The sequence below is a fragment of the Callospermophilus lateralis genome, chromosome 10 (assembly GCF_048772815.1).
Source record: "Callospermophilus lateralis isolate mCalLat2 chromosome 10, mCalLat2.hap1, whole genome shotgun sequence".
In the NCBI taxonomy this organism is placed as follows: Eukaryota; Metazoa; Chordata; class Mammalia; order Rodentia; family Sciuridae; genus Callospermophilus; species Callospermophilus lateralis.
This window is the reverse complement of record NC_135314.1, coordinates 131550736-131574559: the sequence shown is the minus strand read 5'-3', so window position 1 is coordinate 131574559 and position 23824 is coordinate 131550736. Positions and strand designations below refer to the sequence as shown.

General features: G+C 39.4%; 1 protein-coding gene across 3 annotated transcripts in view; it reads left to right on the top strand.

Annotated features, from left to right (window-relative positions):
• The first annotated feature begins 1173 nt into the window (after window positions 1–1173).
• Rbm6 (RNA binding motif protein 6) overlaps window positions 1174–23824 on the top strand; it is a 97312-nt gene continuing 74661 nt past the window's right edge. The window contains exons 1-3 of one of the 3 annotated variants that reach the window (XM_076867291.2): window positions 1174–1245; window positions 15748–15860; window positions 22157–23420. In XM_076867291.2, the coding sequence (XP_076723406.2) occupies window positions 15817–15860; window positions 22157–23420 (1308 nt within the window). In that variant the 5' untranslated portion in view covers window positions 1174–1245; window positions 15748–15816. Of the gene's footprint in view, window positions 1246–15747; window positions 15861–22156; window positions 23421–23824 lie in introns of those variants that run through there. The other 2 variants (XM_076867292.2, XM_076867295.2) reach the window with 2 other exon arrangements.

The following is a 23824-nucleotide window of genomic DNA, read 5'->3' as shown; positions in this document are numbered from 1 at the left end:
AGATGGGATTATAGGCCTGTGCCACTCTGCTTGGTGGAAGAGAACTATAAAGACTACTCTACTCAAAACCTCCTTTCTCTACAATGAAGCCTGCTTTATTTTAGAATGCTTTGTGGGCATTTCTTGCAGTTGATTTCTTTGATCACATAATGTTGAATTTAGGCTCCAAAATCCAGGTTACCTTTCCTGAAGGCCTACTGACAAAGATACCAGGTGGCTGGGACCAAAGAGCCTTTCAATAATGTAGACAATCCATCTGGGAATTGGACGTGGCTCTTCAAAGAACATTAGCTGGAAAATTCTGGAGGTGAGCTGCAAAACCGAAAGCTGTATTTGTTGTCTTATTTTCTGCTAAATTGCAGATTTGCAGTTTCCTCCCAGCTCTTCTATGACCTTGCACAAATGATTCCGGACTAGACTTATAGCCTGAGACCCAGCATGGCTCTGTGGAAGTTGAGTGGATTTTTTCTTTATGGTTTGCGCTAGTGAACCTTTAACATGGATGGTGTCTGATATTCTTGAGCTGGGATGCCTAAAATTCATCAGAAAAAGGGGATGAACCTCTAAGATGAACTGCTTCTCTATCAAAATGCTTGTTTCATACCTATCCTGGAGTCTCAGTTAGAAGGGCTCTGCTTCCTGGGCAGGGAGAGCCTGGGGCTAGGGCCTTGTGTGGGCACATGGCCAGGAGTCATTTCCTCCAACAGTTTAGGCCCTAAGACGCTATTTCCCATTTCTTTCACACGAACTGACAATGAGGCGGCCTCGAGATAGGCAGGTCAGGACCGTACCGTTCCATGCAGGGAGCACACCTACGGAAGGCAAAGTCATCAACAGCACACCTTGCTCAATTCCCGGGACAGCTCCAGACAACGAGCTGAGGTAGGGTAAAGGACAAAACACAACCCCCAGTAGGCCCCACGGACGAAGCAGGAAAGCGCGCCTTCCTATTGGACAATGGTTAGCAGCGTGCACTTATGCCCCGCCCCAGAAGGCAATTCCCCCCCCCCCCCCCACCTCAGCGCGGTGCACCGCGGGAGTGGAGTCTGCGGGACTGATCGCTGTACTCCATATCCCAGCGGGCAGAGCGCTGAAGGCCGCGGCACGGCGCCTTTGTGGAAGCAGCTGCCGGCGGGGAGGAAGTTCCGGGGTCCGCGGCTCTGTGTCGGTGGCGGCGGCCGAGGAGGAGGAGGAGGAGGTGGAGGAGGAGGAGGAGGAGCGGGCCGCGGAGGCTACGCTGCCTCGGTAAGGGCCCAGAGCGGGAGCAAAGACGTGCCGGCGCTTGCGGGGAAAGGGCCAGCGGACTGGGCCGCTCTGGACATTGTGATCCTGAGCGGCCTTGTAGTCGCGGTTTTGGAGTCCTATGGTGGCCGCTGCCTTGTTCGGGAAGAAGCGAGTCCAGCGGCGGTGTGCTGAGGGAGGCGCCGCCCGGGCAGGAACGCCCCGGAACGGTCGCGGGCCCGGGGCGGGGCCGGGCGCGGCGGTAGAATTACCGGTCCAACTGCGGAGCGGCCAGCTGTGGGGTTGTGGGCCGGCGCGTGGTTGTGGCTCCATACTCCTAGCCAGCGGAGCTGCTGGAGAGGTCTTTCTTCTTCTCTCGCTCGCTCTCTCTCTCTTTTTTTTGCTCCTGATCCAGTTTTGAGGCGTCGCTAGAGGATCTGTTCATGTGTCCAGCTTGTATATTGGCCCGCAGACCCGGGCAGATTCTAGTGGGCTCGGTGGGACCGTAGGGCGCGAGGTTCATAGCCCGGCCTGCCGGGCTGTGGAACCTGGAAGCGAGGAGTGGTCTGGTGGGTTCTGTGCCCGTTGGACGAACGTGGGAGGGGAGGGATGTTTTCTTGTATTCACGTTTTAGATTCTTTTTGGCATTGTAAATATGTATTTTTCTCCAAACTTTAGAATTGATGTTAATTAGTAGGTTCAACTTTGGGGATTGCACTTTTTTTTTGGGGGGGGGATAAAAAGAAAAGGCCTGTTTTGTAGAGTACATAAACTGTGAGGGTAATTATATTGTTTGTATAATCTAGGTTTACTTGTGAAGTTCAGAGTAGCTGGATCTAAGTGAAGGAATAGATTGATGGGTCTGGGTCACCTGGTTCATTTTCTGAACTCTGGATCTTGTCCTAAGTTTAGTTTCCAGCTTCCTGTTGAGTATACCATCAGTTTGAATGACTTAAATATATCACCGTTACCAAACTTGTGAGGACTGTAGAGAGAGGTGTGAAGAACTTGATGAGAGGTTGTAGGACTGGCAGTGTGGGAAAGTAAGTAGTGATACGTTGTGTTGGTGAAACATAAGTTGAACTTAAGCCTTGTCTTCCTAACTAGAATCCATTTAGGTATTGGACCAGGGATCAAATCGCTCTGGACATTTGTACACCCTTCGAGATATATATATATATATATATATATATATATATATATATATATATATATATATTTTTTTTTTTCAACGTCTCAGGATTGAATTTAGGGCCTCTTGCATGCTAGCCAGGTGCTTTGCTACTGAGTTGCCCTCTAGCACTCATAGAATTTTGTTACCAGACATGGGCTTATTTTTCTTGTCTTTAATATACTAGGTTCTCCTAGCCCCTCAGACCAGGTAGAATTGTCAAGGCAAAGATTACTAAATATTCTCTTCAGACAGAAATTTGAGCAAGATTATACTGTTTTGCCAACATATTAAATTGTATAAACTGGTGTAATTTGATTCAAAGTTGAATGGAGATTAAAAATTTTGGAAAGTTATGAAATTTTATATTTGTTTTGGGGAATCAAGGCTTTTAAAAATTTTTTTCGATAAGTTGCCAAGGCCGTCCTTTAACTTGTGGTCCTCTTGTTTCAGTCTTCTAAATTATTGCTAGGATTGTGGTGTGCACCACCACAGCTGGCTTTTTTTTTTTTAATGGAGCTTGAACTCCAGGGGTGCTTTACCACTGGGCTATATCCCAGCCCTTTATTTTTATTTTATTATTATTATTTTTAAAATTTTGAGTCAGGGTCTTGCCAAGTTGATAAGAGTGCCCTCAAATGTGATCTTCCTGCAACAATCTCCCATGGTGCATTGTCATGCCTGGCAAAGTTGTGAAAACTTAAAGGTCATGTCATTCTTTGAAGGAATCTTCTAGCTATAGACCAAGTATATAGAACTCAACTTTATTTTTTTCGTAACAAGGATTTGAACCCAAGGGCACTTAACCACTGAGCCACATTCCTAGCCCTTTTTATTTTTTATTTTGAGACAAGGTTTCCCTATGTGTCCTAGGGCCTTGCTGAGTCTAGTTTTGAACTTGTGATCCTCCTACCTCAGCCTCTTGAGCCGCTGGGATTACTGTTGTACACCACCATGCCTGGTTTAGAACTAAATTTTCTATTAGGCTCCCACAACACGTTCATTTTGTTCACCTTGTTTATTGAGGTAACTGACTAACAGACACCTATTGAGTGCCTTTTGTAATCCAACTGCACTGTGTTGCTCTGCATAGCAAGAATGGGTAATTGTAGGGTCTCAGATAATCAGATAGGGATTAACCCCTGCCCCCTTCACTTCACTAAGTCATTGACATTGGACAAATTGCCTAGGTTCTGCAAGCTTCAGTTTCCTCATCTGGAATGAGGTTAATAAATATAGCCACCTGATAAGTTTTTTGGGAGGAGAGTTATGTAATACATGTAATGCCCATAAGACAGTGCCTGGTGTGCAGAAAATATTCCTTAAATATTATTACCTTTTAAAAATAATTTTTAATTTTAATTTTTAAAAATTATTCTAATTTATGTATGACAGCAGAATGCATTTTAATTCATATCACACATATAGAGCACAATTTTTCAAGCCTCTGGTTGTACACAAAGTAGGTTCAGACCATTTGTGACTTTATACATGTACTTAGGGTAATGATGTCCATCTCATGCCACCGTCTTTAATATTATTTCCTTTTTGAAATAATTTTTTTGAAGTCCAACTCATAGGCCATACAGTTTACTCATTTAAGGTATTTAATTCAGTAAGTTTTGATACACTGCATTTTTAAAAAGTATTTGAGTGTGTGTGTGTGTGTATTTTTTTTTTCCAGTTGTCAATGGACCTTTATTTTATTTTTTTATATGCTGTGATAAAAATTGAACCCAGTGCCTCACACATGCTAGGCAAGCATTCTACCACTGAGCCACCATCCCAGCCCATACTTTTTAAAACTGTGGAGTGTGTGTGTGTTTAATATATATATATTAAACACACACACACACTCCATATATATAACTAATACATAAATATATAGTAACAAAATTTTACCTTTTTAATTATTTTAAAGTATATAATTTGTTGACTTTAGTTCAACCAGCAATAGTGTTTCCAAAATTTCATCACTGTAAACAGAAACTCTTTAACCAAGTAACTCCCTATTTCTCCTAACACTGGTAACCTCTAATTTACTTTGTTTCTCTGTGAATTTTCATATTCTAGGTACAAGTGTAGATGAACCAATACAATATTTGTCTTCTTTTGTGTTTGGTTTATTTTATGCAGCTTGATGGTTTCAAAGTTCCTCCATGACAGTAGCATGGTATCAGAACTTCATTCCTTTTTATGACCGAATAATATTCCATTAAGCATATGGATCACATTTTGTTTATTCAGTCATCTGTTACAGATTGTTCGGTCATTTCTACCTTTTGACATTAGTGAATAATGCTGCTGTGAACATTGATGTACAAATATCTTTTTTTTTTAAATATTTACTTTTTAGTTTTAGGTGGACACAATATCTTTGTTTTTATGTGATGCTGATAATGGAACCCATGCCCCACGCATGCTAGATGAGCTCGCTACCACTTGAGCCACATCCCCACCTCTACCGTGGGGCCAGCGCAATGGTTTTATTAATGAGGTTCCTAGCATAAAAGTTAGCTAGTGAGATCGAAATAAACACACAGACTCAGTTACCTTTTTCTATGACCAGGTCCGAGACGGCTCCCCTCTCTGGTTTCTTCTTCTAACTGCCCGGCAGGGCAGCAAGGATTACTCAGGGCTAGCAGGAGAGAGAGAGAGAGCGAGAGCACGCCAGGGAGTAGCCTTTTATTGGGGAGCAAGAAATTCAGGGGATAATTCCATCCAATGAAGGTTGAAGGGGGGGCCGCACTCCAAGGTCAGGGTCAGTGATTGGGCCTCCGGGGTCAGTGGTCAGTGGTTCTCTCAACAGGAGAGGGCAGGTTCTCTCAACAGGAGAGGGCCGGGAAAGCTCTGACACAGCCAAGAGCGCCTCAGACCCTAACCGGGAGTCACCCAGTCACGTGTGAGAATGGCTCCCGACACCCACCCCCAAATATCTCTTATTTATTTATTTTTACTTGTAGTTGGACACAATATCTTTATTTATTTATTTTTATGTGGTGTTGGGGATCGAACCTAGGGCTTTGCCTGTGCTAGGTGAGTGCTCTACTGCTGAGCCACAACTCCAGCCCCCCAAATATCTTTTTGAATCCCAGCTTTCTTTCCCTTTATCTTCCCTTCCCCTCCCTACTTTGTGGTGCTGGGGATCACATGCTAGGCAGTTGCTCTACTTCTGAGCTAAATTTCTTAGTTCCATTTTAATCACCTTTAAGTTGTGTTAAGGGCCATCACCATCCAGCTTCAAAACTTTTTTCATCTTCCCAAACTGAAACTTTGTATCCATTGAACATTAATTCCTCATTCTCTCTTCCCTAACAACCACTATTCGATTACTTTCTGTCTCTGAATTTGACTAGGTGTTTCATAAATGGAATCATATATTTGTCTTTTATATGTGTCCTATTTTACTTAATGTAAATCTTCAGGGTTCATCTGTATTGTAGCATATATCAGAATTTCATGTCTTTTTAAGACTCATTACTTTTTTTTTTTTTTTAATCTATGATCCACTGATGGACATTTGAATTGTTTCTACCTTTTGGCTATTGTGAATAATGCTGCTGTGAACATTTGTGTGGGAATATCTGTTCAGGTTCCTGCTTTCATTTCTTTTGGGTAAAGACCCCGAAATAGAATTACTGTATCAAATGTTAATTTCTGTGTGTGTGTTTGAGTGTGTATGTGTGTGTTATTTTTTTAAATACTGGGTATTAAATCCCAATGTGAAAATATTATTATTATTATTTTTAGAGAGAGAGAATTTTTTTAATATTTATTTTTTAGTTTTCGGCTGACACAACATCTTTGTATGAAGTGCTGAGGATCGAACCCGGGCTGCACGCATGCCAGGCGAGCGCTACTGCTTGAGCCACATCCCCAGCCCCATGAAAATATTTTGAAGAAAATATATTTAAGGAAATAAAGTTAAATAAGAGGTCATAAGGGTGAGGTCTTAATATAAGGACTGGTGTTCTTATAATAAGAGAACTGGACACCAGAAATGTACACACAGATCAAAAAGGCCATGTGAGGACACATCAGGAAAGTCTATAAGCTAAGTGGAAGCCTCACCAGAAACCAGCCTTGTGGATATGTTAATTTTGGACTTCCAGCCTCCAGAACTGCAGAAAATAAAATTTTTGTTTAAAGCATTCAGTCAGTGGTATTTCATTATAACAATACATAGGTTCAATTTTTCTGTGTTCTTTGCCAACATTTATTTTCTGTGTATTTGTGTGTATGTCTTTTTTAATATACAGATGTGAGTTGGTCTCTCACTGTGATTTTAATAGCATTTTCCTAGTAATGAGTGATTTTGAGCATCTTTTTTTTAATATTTATTTTTTAGTTGTAGTTGGACACAAATACCTTTATTTATTTATTTTTATGGTGCTGAGGATTGAACCCAGGGCCTCGAAAGTGCTCTACCGCTGAGCCACAACCCTAGCCCCTTGAGCATCTTTTTTAATGTGCTTATTGGCCATTTCTTTTTTGGAGAAATGTCTGTTTATATCCTTTGACTCCCCCCCCCCTCCCTTTTGGGGATCTAACCGAGGGGCTCCTGAAAACTGGGTAAGCACTCTACCACTGACATTATTTTTTTAATTTTATTTTTTGTTTTTTTGAGGGGGAGAGGATTCTAAAGATTTAACCTGGAGGCACTTTACCACTGAGCTACATCCCCATTAGCATTTGGTGCAGGTAAGAGCTGAGTAGTGAGGTAGCAGTCTTTCACTTGTGTATTTACTGCCAACCATAGTCTGGCATAGTCTGAGATTGATCTTCCTTCCTTCCTTCCTCCCGCCCTCCTTCCCTCCTTCCCTCCCGCCCTCCTTCCCTCCCTAGGAGTGCTTAGCCACAGAGCCACATCCCCAGTCACCCCCTTCCACTTTTTGAGGATTGAAACTTTTTAATTCTATAATAAAGTAGGATTAAGTCTGGGTTGCTAAAAGCACATTTTCTTCACATTTATCCTTCCCTATTGAAATCATGTTGCTCAAATATAGATCATCCTGCCCCTACTGATCACCAAAATATGTACAATTATATAGTTTGAAAACAGAGAGAGATTAAGTATAAGTAAGGCCCACAAGGTACTGCTATGTAATCTACCATTAAGTTGATCAGGCCAGTTGTTATATTTGACAGTGAGAAAAAAATCAGCTGGTTTCTCTTCAGATCTGTGACTAAACAAAGACTGGTTTCTTTTTTTTTCAGCTTTTGGAACTAGAGATTCTGAATGCCTTTTATTTGAAGAAGATGCTTGGATAAGTTTCCAAGAACATGGTGTTAGAACCCCTTTAACTGGAAATTTCCCAGCCCTTTTATATATATATATATATACACACACACACACACACATTATATATATAATTTTATTTATATATGTATAATTTTATATGTATATTTAAATTTTATTAAAGACAGGGTCTAGCTGAATTACTTAAGGCCTTGCTAAGTTGCTAAGGCTGGCTTTGAACTTGGGGTCCTCTGCCTCAGCTTCCGGAGCTTGGGATTATAGGAGTGCACCATCCACCCAGCTAGTCTTGTTCATTTTCAAATGAGTATATATGGTAGGTGATTTGTTTTCACTCCTTAGTAGATTTCTGACGTTGATGAGCTCTTTCCTGCTGTGTGCAGAATCCAATACTTTTTTCTGGGATCTGATGAGCTTCAGCACTTTTGTTGTTGTTTTGTTTGTTTGTTTTTAGGACTTGGGATTGAATCTAGTGTGACACTTTACCATTGAGCCACATCTCACATTCCCAGTTCTTTTATGTATTATTTTGAGACACGCTCTCACTAAGTTTTTTAGGGACTGCCTAAGTTGCTGAGGCTGGCCTTGAATTTGTGATCTTTCTGCCTTAGCCTCTTGAGTCCATGGGATTACAGGCATGTGCCACTGCTTCTTGCTGGGTTGTCTTTTGTTATTAAGTTATAATTGTTCTTTCTGTAGTCTAGATACAAATCTCTTAACAGGTATGTAATTTATTCAAGTTTACTCCAAGTCTGCAAATTGCTTTTATACTTAAAAAAATTTTTTTGAGATGGGGCTTGCCTAGGTTGGTCTTGCCTCTGAGTTACATTCCCAGAGCTGTGTGTTTTTATATATATATACATATATTTTTTTTTTTTAAAGAGAGAGAGAGAGAGAATTTTAATATTTATTTTTTAGTTTTCGGCGGACACAACATCTTTGTTTGTATGTGGTGCTGAGGATCGAACCTGGGCCGCACGCATGCCAGGCGAGTGTGCTACCGCTTGAGCCACATCCCCAGCCCCCCTGTATATTTTTAAAGTTAATAAATCCTTATCCTGTATCAATTAACATAGCTGCTTCATTTTTTTTCTGAGAGTTGCATAGTATTCCAATTTTACAAATATCTTCTATTGATGTACATTTAGGTTTCATGATCTCTTTTTTTTTTTTTACACTTTTTTTTAGTTATAGGTGGACACAACATTTTATTTTTATGTGGTGCTGAGGATCAAACCCAGTGCCTCACATGTGCTAGGCGAGTGCTCTACCTCTGAGCCACAACCCCAGCCCATCTTTTTTTTAGTATTTAATTTTTAGTTGTAGTTGGAAACAATACCTTTATTTTATTCATTTATTTTTATGTGGTGCTGAGGATCAAACCCAGGGTCTTGCACATACGAGGCGAGCGCTCTACCGCTGAGCCACAACCCTAGCCCTCATGATCTCTTGTTATTACAAATAATGCTATACTCTCTACCTTTATAAACTTGTCACCTTACACCATAAAGTCTAGAGAATGAATTCCTAGAAGAAGAACTGGAAAGTCAGGTCATATACATTTAATTTGTTTGAGTTTTCTGGTTACCTTGTGTTATTTTTTGATTTCTAAATTTATGCCATATGGGATTGCGAAAATAACTTATATTGTATATGTGTCTTTTTTTTTTTTTTTGTGGTGCTGGAGATTGAACCAAATGTGTGTATCTTTTTATATTTGTTGAGATCTTTTTGGTGGCCCAACATGTGGTTCATCCTGGAAAACGTACCATATAAACTTGAGAAGGATGAGATTTGGTGAAGTGTTTTGTATATGTCTGTTAGGTCTGGTTGATTAATTGTGTTGTTCCAGTCCACCCTTTTCTTGTGTCCACTGAATTAAATCCCCAGCCCTATTGTGGGGTTTTTGAAGTTTTCAGCTACTATAATAGAACTATTTCTTCTGTTGATTTTTTTTTTCAATATTTGCTTCATATAATTTGAGGTTCTGTTATTAGGTATATTATGTTTTAAACTGTTCCATCTTTTTGCTGTATTGAACCTTTTTCTTTTTTCTTTACTGGGGATCGAACCCAAGCCTTGCACGTGCTAGTGAGGCACATCCCTAGTACTACTGCCTCAGCCTTTTGAGTTGCTGAGACTATGGTTGAGACCACACTCACTTGAATTGACTGTATTGAACCTTTTATTTTTATTTTGTTGGTGCTGAGGATTGAACTCAGGGCCTCATGCATGGTAAACACAAACTATACCACTGAAGTGTACCCTCAGTCTCCCGGAACCTTTAATTAATATATAATGTCCTTCTTTGTTTTAGAGGTACTGGGATTTGAGACTATGGACTCAGGGATACTAGGCAAGGGTTTTACCACTGAACTATATCCCCAGCCCAACTTTTTTGGATTTAAAGTCTATTTTGGGCCTGGGGATGTAGCTTAGTGGTAGAGCTCTTCCCTAGCATGTTCAAGGCCTTGGGTCTGATCCCCTGTACTGCATAAGGGGAAAAAGTCTGTTTTGGCTCATATAATAGAGTCACCCTAACTTTCTTTTGGCTACTGTTTGCATGGGATATTTATCCTTTTCCATTCCTTTTTAACCTATTTGCATCTTTAGATCTAAAGTGAATCTTTTCTAGAAAGCATATAGTTGGATGTTTTCTCTTTTTTTTCCCATCTGTATCTAGGACCCTATGCATGCTAGGCAAGTACTCTATCACTGAGCTACATTCCTAATCCTTTTATTTTTATTTTGAGATAGAATCTTGCTGAGTTAGTGAGGCTGATCTCAAATGTGTAGTCCTTTTATCTCAGCCTCCCAAGTAGCTAGGATTACAGGTGAACCCCACCATACCTGGCCTTGGATCATGTTTTTGTTAATCTATTCTGCCAATATCATCTTTTAATAAGAATTTCAACTGTTTACATTTAAAATCACCAAGAAGCAGGGCATGATGGTGCACGCCTATAATTCCTTTGGCTCCAGAGGCTGAGATGAGAGGATCACAAGTTCAAGGCCAGCTTGAGCAACTTAGCCAGATCCTAAGCAATTTAGTGAGATCCTGCCTCAAAATAAAAAGCAAAAAGGGCTGGATGTAGCTCAGTGGTAAAGCACCCCTGGGTTCAATCCCAAGGACAAACTAACTAATAATAATAATAACAACAATAATAATAATTATTATTAAATCACCAAGGAACTTTTACTATTTTACTATTTGTTTACTATTTGTTTTCTGCCTCTGCCTCAAAGATTTTTTCCCCTTTATTTCTTCTGTTGCTAGCTTCTTTTATATTTATTTATGTAATTTAAGGCAAAACTTAAAATTTATTTGTTAAAGTGATGTAAGCCTAAATTCTAGAATAAATGACAGTTTTAAAACTAGTTCACAACACCCAGAATCATGGCTCAGAGAGTTTACTCTGCAGCATAGCACAGCCACATTTATCCAAGTCAGAAATAATGCTTCACTGGGACCCCAAGCCAGGGACTTTGACTATGCTAGACAATCTGTGAAATCCACAAACTAATTAAATAAACCCCCTCTTGGAGGACAAAACAGGATACTTCCAAACCATGAATACAAAATGGCTGACACAGAAGGGAAAGATGGCAGCAGCCTCTCATGGTCTAATTGGAGTTGTCATCACTCTCATCATTATATCTCTCTTTTATTCCATCACTTGCTTCATTTTCTTCACCATATTTTGATTTCCTTCTGGCTTTGTGGTATGGGGATTGAAGTCAGGGGTGTCCTACTTTTTTTTTTTTTGGTACCTGGGATTGAACCCAGGGGCTCTTTACCATTGAGCCACATCCCTGACCCCTTTTATATTTTATTTAGAGATGGGGTCTCACAGAGTTATTTAGGGCCTCACTAAATTGCTGAGGCTGGCTTTGAAATTGAAATCCTCCTACCTCAGCCTCCTGAGCTGTTGGGATTATAGGCGTGTGCCACCATACCCAGTAAGGTGCCCTAATTTTTAAAATTTTTATTTTGAGACAGGGAGTTGCTAAACTCTCAAGGCTTGCCTCAAACTTGCAATCCTTCTGCCTCTGCCTAACAAGAAGATGGGATTACTGTGTGTGGCTCTAATGTGCATATTCTAAAGACAATTTTCTTTGTGGTTACCTTGGAAATCATCTATAACATTCTATAGTTATAATGTGATTTGAATTTATATTAACAAATTCAGTAGCATAAGAAAATTCTGCTGTAACCCCCCCCCCCCCATCCTTTGGAAAGCCATTCTTTAACTATTGTTTGTCTGGGAAGATTAAAATTTTTTGTCACTCTTTAATGGACAATTTTGTTGGATATTCCTGGTCCTGTATTTAGGTTATTCCACACCTTTTGGCTGCTCCAAGGTTTCTGATGAGAAATTGGCTGATAATCTTATTGAGTATCTCTTGTATGTGAGGGGTGGCTTTTTTTTTTTTTTTTTGCTGCTTTTAAGATTGATTGATTGTTTTCTTTCTTTCTTCTTGTGGTATTGAGGATTGAACCCAGCACCTTTAAAGATTAAGTAAATACTCTACCACTGAGTTACATCCCCAGTTCTTTTTTTTTTTTTTTTTAATTTTTAGATTGGTCCATGTTTCCCAGGCTGGCCTCAAATTTGGAATTCTCCTGTCTTCTTTTACGAAGTAGGTAGGATCTTAGATGTATACTATCCTGCCTGGTTAGGATTTGTTTTTTTTTTTTTCCTTTTTCCTTCCCTTTCCTTTCGTTTTTTCTTTCTATCCGGTTAATCCTTCCTTCCTTTCCCAGGGTTTCATGCATGATGTACCTAGGGTTGTTTTTTTTTTTTTTTTTGGTACTGGAGATTTAACTCAGGGGCCCTTTACCACTGAGCTATATCCCAGTCCCTTTTATTTTGAGACAGGGTCTCACTAAATTGCTTAGGGCCTTGCTAAGTTGCTGAGGTTAACCTTGAACTTGGAAACCTCCTGCCTCAGCCTCTTGATTTGTTTGGATTAAGGTGTGTGCTGTGCTCCAGATCCAACCCTAGGAGTCTTTCTTTGTCTTGTTGTAGTTTGATAGTTTGATTATGTGTCTTAGTATGAGTTTGTCTTGAACTTTGTGAATTTCTTGGATTTTCAAATTCATTTCTTTCATCAGCTTTTGAGAGCTTTTTTCCTTTTTGTTTTTCATTTTATCTACTTTTAGTGAAAGTTCTATATGAGCTTACTTTATTCTTATGTCTTCTTAGTTGTTTCTTCCTTTTATCTGCTCTGTTCCTACTTGGCAAAATTTGGCTTTCCAATCAAGGAAACTTTGTCTAGTGATAAGTTTAACTAATGATAGCCTAACCTAGTTATAACCATGTCGCTAGGGTGAATGCCCACACAGATAGTTCTGTTTTTAGCCTTTTCCCTTCTCACCAGTTTAATGTAGATGATATATTTCTTCCTATAAAGCCTGGACTGCTTTGCCAGTTTTCTGACTTCTAAACTGTCCTTTCACAACCTGAAATTCTTCATCCTTTCATATAGGCATGGATCAAACATTGTACTTCTATTGCAGCTCTTTGCAAAGAGAAGACATAATCTTCATATGCATGGGGGAAGGTGCATTGAAATACCTTTTATTCTTCTTGGCTTTGGTCAGAAGTCACAAAAGGATTGAACTTTATTTGGCTGCTGCCACTCTAACAGTGGCTACAAAAGGAATGAACCGCCAGAATGTCTTCAAATAATCTTTCTACCTCCTTTGTTCTCCTTGGAATTTCCATGATGTATATGTTGGTTCATTTGGTTATACTCCCCAACATGTCTTAGACTTTATTCACTTTTTTTTTTTCTTCTTCTTCTTTTTTTTTTAATTGATAATGGGGATTGAGCCCAGGGCTACTTAACCACTGAACCACATCTCCAGCCCTTGTTATTTTTTGAGACAGGGTCTCATTAAGTTGCTTAGGGTCTCACTGAGTTACTGAGGCTGGCTTTGAACTTGTGATCCTCCTGCTTCAGCCTCCCAAGCCACTGGGATTATAGGCGTGTGCCACCACGCTCGGACTTAGTAGTTTAAATTTTCCTATTTTAGCAGGGCACAGTGTCATATGTCTCTAAACCCAGTTATTTGGAGGCTGAGGCAAGAGGACTGGATCAAAAGTGTGTGTGTGTGTGTGTGTGTGTGTGTGTGTGTTCGTGTTCGTTCTTGGGAATTGAACTCAGGACCTCATGCATGCTAGGCAAGGGCTCTATCACTGAGCTGCTTCCCTAGCTCCTTGGAAGATGGGAAGTTTGAAGCTAGTCTGGGCAATTTAGTAAGACACTATCTCAAAATAACATAAAATGAAATAAAAATAGCTGGAGATGTAGCTCATTGGTAGAGTATTTGCTTTGCCTGTGTGTGGTTCTGTGTTTGATCCACAGTACCACAAAAAGAAAAAAAAAAAACAACAAAAAACCAAAACCAAATCCAAAAATACTGTACAAAATAAAACAACCATTTCTCCCTGTCTTCAGAATAGCTTTTTTCTGATACAGTTTTTTCAACACTTTAATTATACTTTCTCTGACCCTGGGCATCAGCCTGAAACGAAGTGTTAATGGTGTTTTCTGGTCTTGTGTGATTTCATTTTGCTTGGGTTTTTGTGCGACTTTCTAAATTTTCCCATTTACATGCAGCTTTTGAATGTCCTAATTTCCAAAGAATTTCATCCCAGCTTTTCCACTGTGCCTTTATCAGTGTTCTCTTGCCCCAGATATGAGTCTATGGCCTGCTTTACAGCTTCATTAGCAGTGCCTGCAACTTTTTCTTGAGTTAGGTGAAATAGAGAAAAGCACTTTTCATCAGTCCTAGATACTTCCTGCCCTACAAGGATGAATAAATATACCTAGTAATTTGTGAATAAAGTCTGCTCTTCTCTTCAAGGAGAGAGCTAGGAACTGGTCTGCCACTGTTCAAGATCATAGTAACTGCCACATTGGTGAGGAAAGGACAAGTAAAAATGCCACAAAAGTTTCGTACTGTTTTGAAGATGTCTTTTTGGTTGTTTGTAGTACTGGGAACCACACCCTAGTCCTTTTTTTTTTTTTTTTTTTGAAGGAGGTTCTAAGTTGCTAAGGCTGGTCTTGAACTTAACAATTTAGATGTTTTTTGATATGGAGGAATGAGCATTGGAACTTCCTTGTTAGGTATTTTGATAATCTGTGTGTGTTTTTTTCCCCACTGTCTTGCTATCATTTTTTGTATCAAATGTCTTTGGATTTTCAAAAGTTTTATATATATATATATATTTTTTTTATTTTTTTATTTTTTAATATATATTTTAGTTGTAGTTGAACACAATGCCTTTATTTTATTTATTGTTATGTGGTGCTGAGGATCGAACCCAGTGTCTTGCACATGCTAGGTGAGCGCTCTACTGCTGAGCCACAACCCTAGCCCCTCAAAAGTTTATATGTGTGTATATATGTTGTAGTTGGACACAATACTTTTATTTTATTTATTTTTATGTGGTGCTGAGGATCGAACTAAGTGCCCCAAACATGGTAGGCAAGTGCTCTACTGCTGAGCCTCAACCTCAGCCCAAGTTTTTTAATTTTGAAGTCCACTTTGTCTATTTTTTATTTTGTCAGTTTTGTTGCTAGTTTCATATTTAGGAAACCCTTGCCAAATATAAAGAGTTTTAAATAGCTGAAGAAAAAGTTCTGGAGATATTTGCTTGATCTGTGTCTTTAAAGCAATCACTTTTGGTGAAGATAATAAACTAATCTAGATTAGTCAGATTGAATGGTGTAGGATTAGCTACTTGGACTGAGAAGGAGGTTAAATGCTAAGATGATATTTCCCAAAATGCAGTATACATGGGTGCTAGCAAAATTAATAAGTGCTTATTTAATTTAATAAATGTGAAACTCTTAGTAGTAATATATTTTGAATATATTTTAAAAGTTTGTAGTAATGAAGAATATATATTTTTCATTGAAACTGTATTTTTTTGTCATTATAAGTTAATATGTAAATATTCAGGAGTTACTTCCAAAAATATTCCTGCTAATGTGGTAGTTCCTGATATACCACACAGAGATCAACTGGTTTAGTCTTTGCTTTATGTTCTCAAGTGCTTACTTTTTTGTGGTTTATTTTATACAGGTACTGCTCTAAGTAGAGTTTGTTAGAAAAAAGGATCTACTTACTGGGGCCCTCCTGATATAGAAAGAGATGTGGGGGGATTCTCGATCTGCTAACAGAACAGGACCTTTTCGGTAAGTTCTGAAATCTGAATATTGAAATTGTCAGTATTTTAATGATAAGTGTATAATATAACATTTCTTCGTGGAGAAATAACTCTTGAGTTTTTAGAAACAGAAACTATTTAAAAAGTTTCAATCATTTCTTTTTCATTTTATGGGGTGTTAGGGAATGAGAATGGAATTCAGAACTTCATACATGCTAGGCAAGTGCTCTACCACTGAGCTATATCCTCAACCCATTGTTAGTCATTTCTAAAATGACTGTGAGACTGATTATGAAGCATGCCAAGGGTTTTGTCTTATAACAGTTTTTTTTCTTAACCACTGAGGCACATCCCCAGCCCAGCCTGTTTTTTTTTTAGTTGTAGATGGACATAATAATACTTTTATTTTATTTTGATGCCGGGGATTGAACTCAGGGGCACTCGACCATTGAGCCATATATCAGCCCTATTTTGTATTTTATTTAGAGATAGGGTCTCACTGAGTTGTTTAGGGCCTTGCTGAGTTTCTGAGGCTGGCTTTGAACTCATGATCATCTTGCCTCAGCCCCTGAGCCACAGGAATTACAGGTGTGTGCCATGGCACTTGGTTCCTTTATTTTATTTATTTATTTTATGTGGTGCTGAGAATTGAACCCAATGCTTCACATGTGCTAGCAAGCACTCTACCACTGAGCTACAACCCCAGACTGTTTTATTTTTTCTTTTGAGACAGTGTCTTGCTAAATTGCTTAGAGCTCACTAAGTTGCTGAGGCTTGCCTCAAACTTTTGATCCTTTTGCTTCAGCCTCCCAAGTTACTGGGATTATAGGCATGTGCCATCATTGCTGGGTTCTTATAACGTTTTTTCCCTCCCACATTTTAAATTGGTGTGTTATTATAGTTGTGCATAATCTTAATACTTTATGTAAGCATTAAAAATATTGCTATATGTTTTATTTATATTTATTTTTTTATAGCAAAGTAATGCATACTTGGTTAGTAGGAACAGTTAGCAAAATGTACATTTTAAAGTTCATTTATAGGTCTCTGATTTTAGGAGTTACTAGGTATGAACAAGTGGAGAACATCTTAGCATTTATTTGAAAATGGAGTGGTGTGTGTGTGTGTGTGTGTGTGTGTGTGTGTGTTACACCATACTGGGGATTGAAGAACCAGAGCACTCTACCACTGAGCTACATCTCAAGCTCTTTTTATTTTTTATTTTGAGATAAGGGTCTCACTAAATTCCTCTGGGTTGTATTTCACATTTTTATAATGAGTTAACTTTGTTTTGTTTTCTTTTTTGATACTAGGGATTGAACTCAGGGGCACTCAACCACTGAGCCATATTCCTATCCCTATTGATCCTAGAGACAGGATATCGCTGAGTTGTTTAGCGCCTCGCTGAGTTGCTGAGGCTGGCTTTGAATTTGCGATCCTCCTGTCTCAACCTCGTGAGCTGCTGGGATTACAGGCAAGTGCCACCATGCCTGGCTCTTCCTTTTTCTTTTTCTTTTTGTGTGCTGGGGATTGAACCCAGGGCCTTGTGCATGGGAGATGAGCACTCTGCCAATTGAGCCATATCCCCAGCCTCACTTCCTTTATTTTATTTATTTAAAAAAAATTTATATATATTTTGTTTTAGGTGGACACAGTATCTTTATTTATTTTTATGTGGTACTAAGGATCAAACCCAGTGCCCCGCGCATGCCAGGCCAGTGCGCTACCACTTGAGCCACATCCCCAGCCCACTTCCTTTATTTTTGAGACAAAATCTTGCTACATTGTCCAAGCTGGCTTGACCACCTTGGCTCAAGTAGCTGAGATTACAAGTATGTGCCCTTGGGCCTAGTTCTGGAATTAATTTTTTCTTTTAAATATTTATTTATTTTTAGGTATAGATGGACACAACACAATGCCATTATTCTTATGTGGTGCTGAGAATTGAACCCAGGTCCTGCCCATGCTAGGCGAGTGCTCTACTGCTGAGCCACAATCCCAGCCCTGGAATTAATTTTTAAAAAATTTTTTCATACTAGGAGATTTAATCTAGGGGTACTTTACCACTGAACTACATCTCTAGTCCTTTTAATTTTTTTTTCTTTTTTAAAGCCAGATTCTTCTTTTTTTTTTTTTTTTGGTTTTAGATGGACACAATATATTTTTTTTAATGTTTATTTTTTAGTTGTAGTTGGACACAATACATTTATTTTTTAAAAATATTTTTTAGTTTTGGTGGACACAATATCTTTATTTTTTATTTTTATGTGATGCTGAGGATCAAACGCAGTGCCTCATGAATGCTAGGCAAGCACTCTACCACTGAGCCACAATCCCAGTCCACAATCGATTTATATTTTATTGATGCTGAGAATCGAACCCAGGCCCTTGCATGTGCTAGGTGAGTGCTCTACTGCTGAGCCACAACCCCAGCCCTGGACACAATATCTTTATTTGATTTATTTACTTTTTGTGTGGTGCTGAGGATCGAACATAGTGTCTCACATATGTGAGGCAAGCACTCTGCTACTGAGCCACAATTCCATCCCCAAAGTCCTTTTAATTTTAAATTGAGTTTTGCTAAGTTGTCCAGCCTGGCCTTGAATTTGTGATTATCTTGCCTTAGCCTCCCAAGTAGCTAGGATTACAGGCATGTGCTATGGCACCCCTGTAGAATTAATGTTTTTATAGCTAGTATAATACTCACTGATGCACTGATGATAGTATTTGTGTGTGTGTGTATGTGTGCCAGGGATTGAACCCAGGGGGAGCTTTGCCACTGAGCTACATCCTCATTCCTTTTTATTTTTATTTATTTATTTATTTATTTATTTTAAAAAGAGGGAGAGAGAGAGAGAGGGAGAAAGAGAGAGAGAATTTTTTTAATATTTATTTTTTAGTTATTGGCGGACACAACATCTTTGTTTGTATGTGGTGCTGAGGATCGAACCCGGGCTGCACGCATGCCAGGCGAGTGTGCTACCGCTTGAGCCACATCCCCAGCCCTCCTTTTTATTTTTTAATTTTTAGGGTTTTTTTTTTTTTTTTTTTTTTTGTACTGAGGATTGAACCCGGGGCACTCAATCACTAAGCTATATCCCCAGCCCTTTTTTGTATTTTATTTAGAGACAGGATCTTACTGAGTTGTTTAGAGCCTCACTAAGTTGCTGAGGCTGGCATTAAACTCACAATCCTCCTGCCTCAACCTCCTGAGCTTCTGGGATTATAACTGTGTGCCACTGTGCTCAGTTAATTTTTAGTTTTGAGACAGTGTCTTGCTAAGTTGCTGAGGATCTCACCAAGTTAATGAGGTGGGTCTTGAATTTGAGATCTTCCTGCCTCAGCCTCCCAATTTCCTGAGATTATACAGTCATGCGGCTCTGGACCCAGCTCTTTTGTACCTTTTTTAGGACCAAGGACTCAACTCGGGGCCTTGGGCATGCTAGGCAAGTTGTCTGCCACTGAGCTAAATCCCCAAACCCTGTATCATCATTAAAACAAATTTTTTTTATGGGGGGATGGTGGTGCTAGGGATGACACTTAGGGCTTCAGACATATAAGAAGTGTTCCACCACTGAGCCATATCCCCAAACCTTATTTTTAAGATTTCTTTTTTTTTTTTTTTTTTCTGTACTGGGCATTGAACCCAGGGATGCTTAACCACTGAACCACATTCCCAGCCCTTTTTACTTACATTTTATTTAGTGATAGGATCTTTCTTAGTTGCTTAGGGCCCTGTTAAGTTGCTGAGGCAGGCTTTGAAATTGTGATCCTCCTGAATCAGCCTTCTGGGCCACTGGGATTACAGGCATGTGCCCTGAACCCCGCTTATTTTTAAGATTTTAGACTAGAGGGAGATATAGTTTATATAATATTCCTCTTTGGGGGGACTAATTTAAACCAAAAATAGGTATTTTGCAGGATTAGAATGTATAAAATATCGTTTTTTGTTTTGTTTTGTTTTTATATTTGTGCCCAGGGTCTTGTGCATGCTAGGCAGATACTACACTACTGAAGTACTTCCCCAACCCTTTAAAATAGTTTAAGAATCCTATATATATAGCTGGGCATTGTGGCACATACTTATAATCACAGACTTAAGAGTCTGAGGCAGGAGGATTACAAATTTGAGGCCAGCCTTGGAAATTTAGGGAGACCCTGTTTCAAAATTAAAAAGGCTGGGTGCAATGGCAGTTGCCTGTAATCCCAGAGACTCTGGAGGCTGAGATAAGAGGATCAATTGTAAGTTCTAGGCCAGCCTCAGCAATTTAGTGTAGGCCCTAAGCAACTTAGGGAGACTGTCTCAAAAAATAAAAAAGGGTTGTAGCTCAGTGGTAAAGCCCCTGGGTTCAATCCTCAGTACCAAAAATAAAATTACATTAACAAAATAAAAAGTACTGGAGGTGTAGAGGTGTAGCTTGTTGGTAGAATGCTCCTGCATTCCATTTCCAATGCGGGGGGGGGGGGGGATATCTTCATATAATCAGTTACTTTTGATCTACTTTCTCTTAGGAGGGTAAAGTAATCCTTAGGGCAGTACTCAGAGTCAGAAGTTGGGTGTGTTCTGCTCAGAAAATGCTCTGGCAAGTAAACATATAGATTTAGATGCTAACACTTATACTGTGAATCTGAGGAGTCTTCAGTCTTCCCACAAGCTAATTAATAGGACTTTAATGATACATATTTTTTTTTGTGGTACTTGTGGTGCTCTATCACTGAGCTACATTCTCATCCCTTTTTATTTTTTATTGGAGATATTCTTGCTAATTTACCAAAAACTTAAAATCTTTCTGCTTCAGCCTCCCAAATAGCTGGGATTTCAAGTGTGTACCACTATACCCAGCTGTTGAATGATTTTTAAATATGAGAGACACTATAGTTAACGATAACATCTTACTTTGTGTTACTTATGAAGAACATTTAAACTTGTTTCTCTTATGATGAACATAACTAATGTTAATAGGAGCCCATGGAAGACATTATGTTCTGCAAATTCATTAAATGTATATCATTCTCATGTTTAGGTTAATGTTAAGTTTCTATTACTTTAAAAAAAGAATTGGTAGTGTAACTTTCTTGAAATGAGTGACCCAGAATTAGTTGTCCTTTGGATTTTTTTTAATCATGGTATAGTCTGTACTCAGAAGTGTCTTAGACTAGAAACTGCATGTTCTGAAGGGAGAACTGAGTTGGTCTTGATTTCTTAATACTTTTGTTTTACTGCTAAACAACAGATGACCTTTCAAATAATTTTATGTTTTCCTTTTTCATGTGTCCTTACCCAGGATTCTAGGTGCCTTATTGCCTACTTAAATTCCATAATGTTTGACCAAAACTAAAATGAAAGTTAGGGAAAGGGAAGAAGTTGGGTAGAATGAAAGATTGAGCCAGCTCTTGTTTATCTATTGCGTTCTATAAACTGAAATTGTGAGTTTAATACTGTACCTATTTTTAAAATACATTTTGTTTCTGTGTAAAGTTAGGCATTGGTACAGGAATATATTTTTCTTCATTTGGGACATGGGAATAATGCTTAAAGACCTAAACTTGTCACTAGGTCTCTTCTAGTTTTAAGCTCCTAGATGCTCTTGCTTAGCTTACACATGCTTTGTGGCATGATTCATGCTAATTTCTGTGATACCCTTGGGTAGTTACAATAATTAGACCCAGCTGAGAGTATTTTCAGGCAGAGTCACTGTAGAACTGGGATTTAGATGCAGCCAGAAGGTTGCTTATCTTGTAAACACTGGTGTTGCTCCTAATGGTGATGATGTACAACCAGCATTTTTGGGGGGGCCTGAATCCATTTTGATTGGGTGGTATCCAGGCTGTAGTCATAATTAAATATTTTGGGATATTACCCCTAGATGCAGCAGTAGACACTTCCTAAAACTTAGTGTAAGAAATTTACATTGCATTGATTTTTCCAATGTGTAGGAATCATCATGTTGACCTTGGAATTCTAAGTTCCCTGGCTTTAGGAAATGGACATTTTTGTAGTATGTCACCATTGTTAGCTTATCTGGTATTGCGGATTTTCCCTGTTGCAGGACTGGGTGAAAGCTTTTTGTGCAGCAGTCATGTTGAAAACCTTGTGTTGACTTTCCTCGTGTTCTGAAATGGGAGCATAAAAGTTTACTCGTCACTTCGTCTTAAAATAGCAAAACTTTGCTGTTTTCTGCAGATCTAGGACCTTGTTACAGAACTCTGCCAAAAAAAAAAAAATGTTTAAAGAAGAATGTGCTGTGATTAGAGAAGAATATGCTGGTGTGTAGATTTCAAACTCTCTGGACAATATGAATAACACTGTCTTTGTTTCTACAGTGGGAGCCAAGAAGAAAGGTTTGCTCCCGGGTGGAACAGGGATTATCCTCCTCCTCCCCTTAAGAGTCATGCTCAAGAGAGACACTCTGGCAACTTTCCTGGCAGAGATTCACTTCCCTTTGATTTCCAGGGGCATTCGGGGCCTCCCTTTGCAAATGTAGAGGAGCATTCTTTCAGCTATGGAGCTAGAGACGGACCACATGGTGACTATCGAGGAGGGGAGGGACCTGGACATGATTTCAGGGGAGGAGATTTTTCATCTTCTGATTTCCAGAGCAGAGATTCATCACAGTTGGACTTCAGGGGTAGGGACATACATTCTGGGGATTTTCGGGATAGAGAAGGGCCACCTATGGACTACAGGGGTGGAGATGGTACTTCAATGGATTATAGAGGTAGGGAGACACCACATATGAACTACAGAGACAGGGATGCTCACACTGTTGAATTCAGAGGTAGGGATGCTCCTCCATCTGACTTTAGGGGCCGGGGTACCTATGATTTAGATTTTAGAGGCCGGGATGGATCCCATGCAGATTTTAGGGCAAGAGATTTATCAGATTTGGATTTCAGGACTAGAGATCAATCTCGTTCTGATTTTAGGAATAGAGATATAGCTGATTTGGACTTCAGGGACAAAGACGGAACACAGGTAGACTTTAGAGGGCGAGGTTCAGGTACTACTGATCTAGACTTTAGGGACAGGGATACACCACATTCAAATTTCAGAGGTAGACACCGGTCCAGGACTGATCAGGATTTTAGGGGCAGAGAGGTGGGACCTTGTATGGAATTTAAAGATAGGGAGATGCCTCCTGTGGATCAAAAAATTTTGGATTACATTCAGCCCTCTGCACAAGATAGAGAACATTCTGGTGTCAGTGTGAACAAGAGAGAAGAATCCACACATGACCATACAGTAGAAAAGCCCACTTTTGGTGTTCAGAAGGCAGAATTTGAGCATTCAGAAACAAGAGAAGGAGAAACAAAAGGTGTAGCCTTTGAACATGAATCTCCATCAGACTTTCAGAACAGCCAAAGTCCAACTCAAGACCAAAACAAATCACAGCTTTCTGGAGGTGAACAGAGTTCAGACGCTCGTCTGTTTAAAGAAGAAGGCGATCTGGATTTTCTTGGTCAACAAGACACTGATTACAGAAGCATGGAGTACCGTGATGTGGATCATAGGTTGCCAGGGAGCCAGATATTTGGCTATGGCCAGAGCAAGTCTTTTCCAGAGGGCAAAACTCAACGAGACCTACAGGTATGTTGATGAGGTGGATTGCTTTTTTCTTTTTTCATAAGGCATTTCTGAAGGATTAAGTATAGAATCTAGGACCTTGAGTCCTTGATGTCTCATTGCCCAACTATTAAAAAGCAAAATTTGGTCAATCCCCAGGGCTGCAGAACAAAAAAGGCAAAATTTGTTTGGGCATGGTGGCACACACCTATAATCCTAGCAACCTAGGAGGTTGAGTCAGGAGGATTGCAAGTTTGAGACCAACCTTAGGAACCTAGTGACCCTGTCTCAAAATACAACTAGAGTTGTAGCTTAGTGGTTCAGTTCCTAGTACCCAAAACAAAAACAGACAGCAACAACAAAAGACCTCATCTCAATAGAAAAAGCAGATTTTGTATTCACTATTGAAATGTAGGAATGTAAATCTC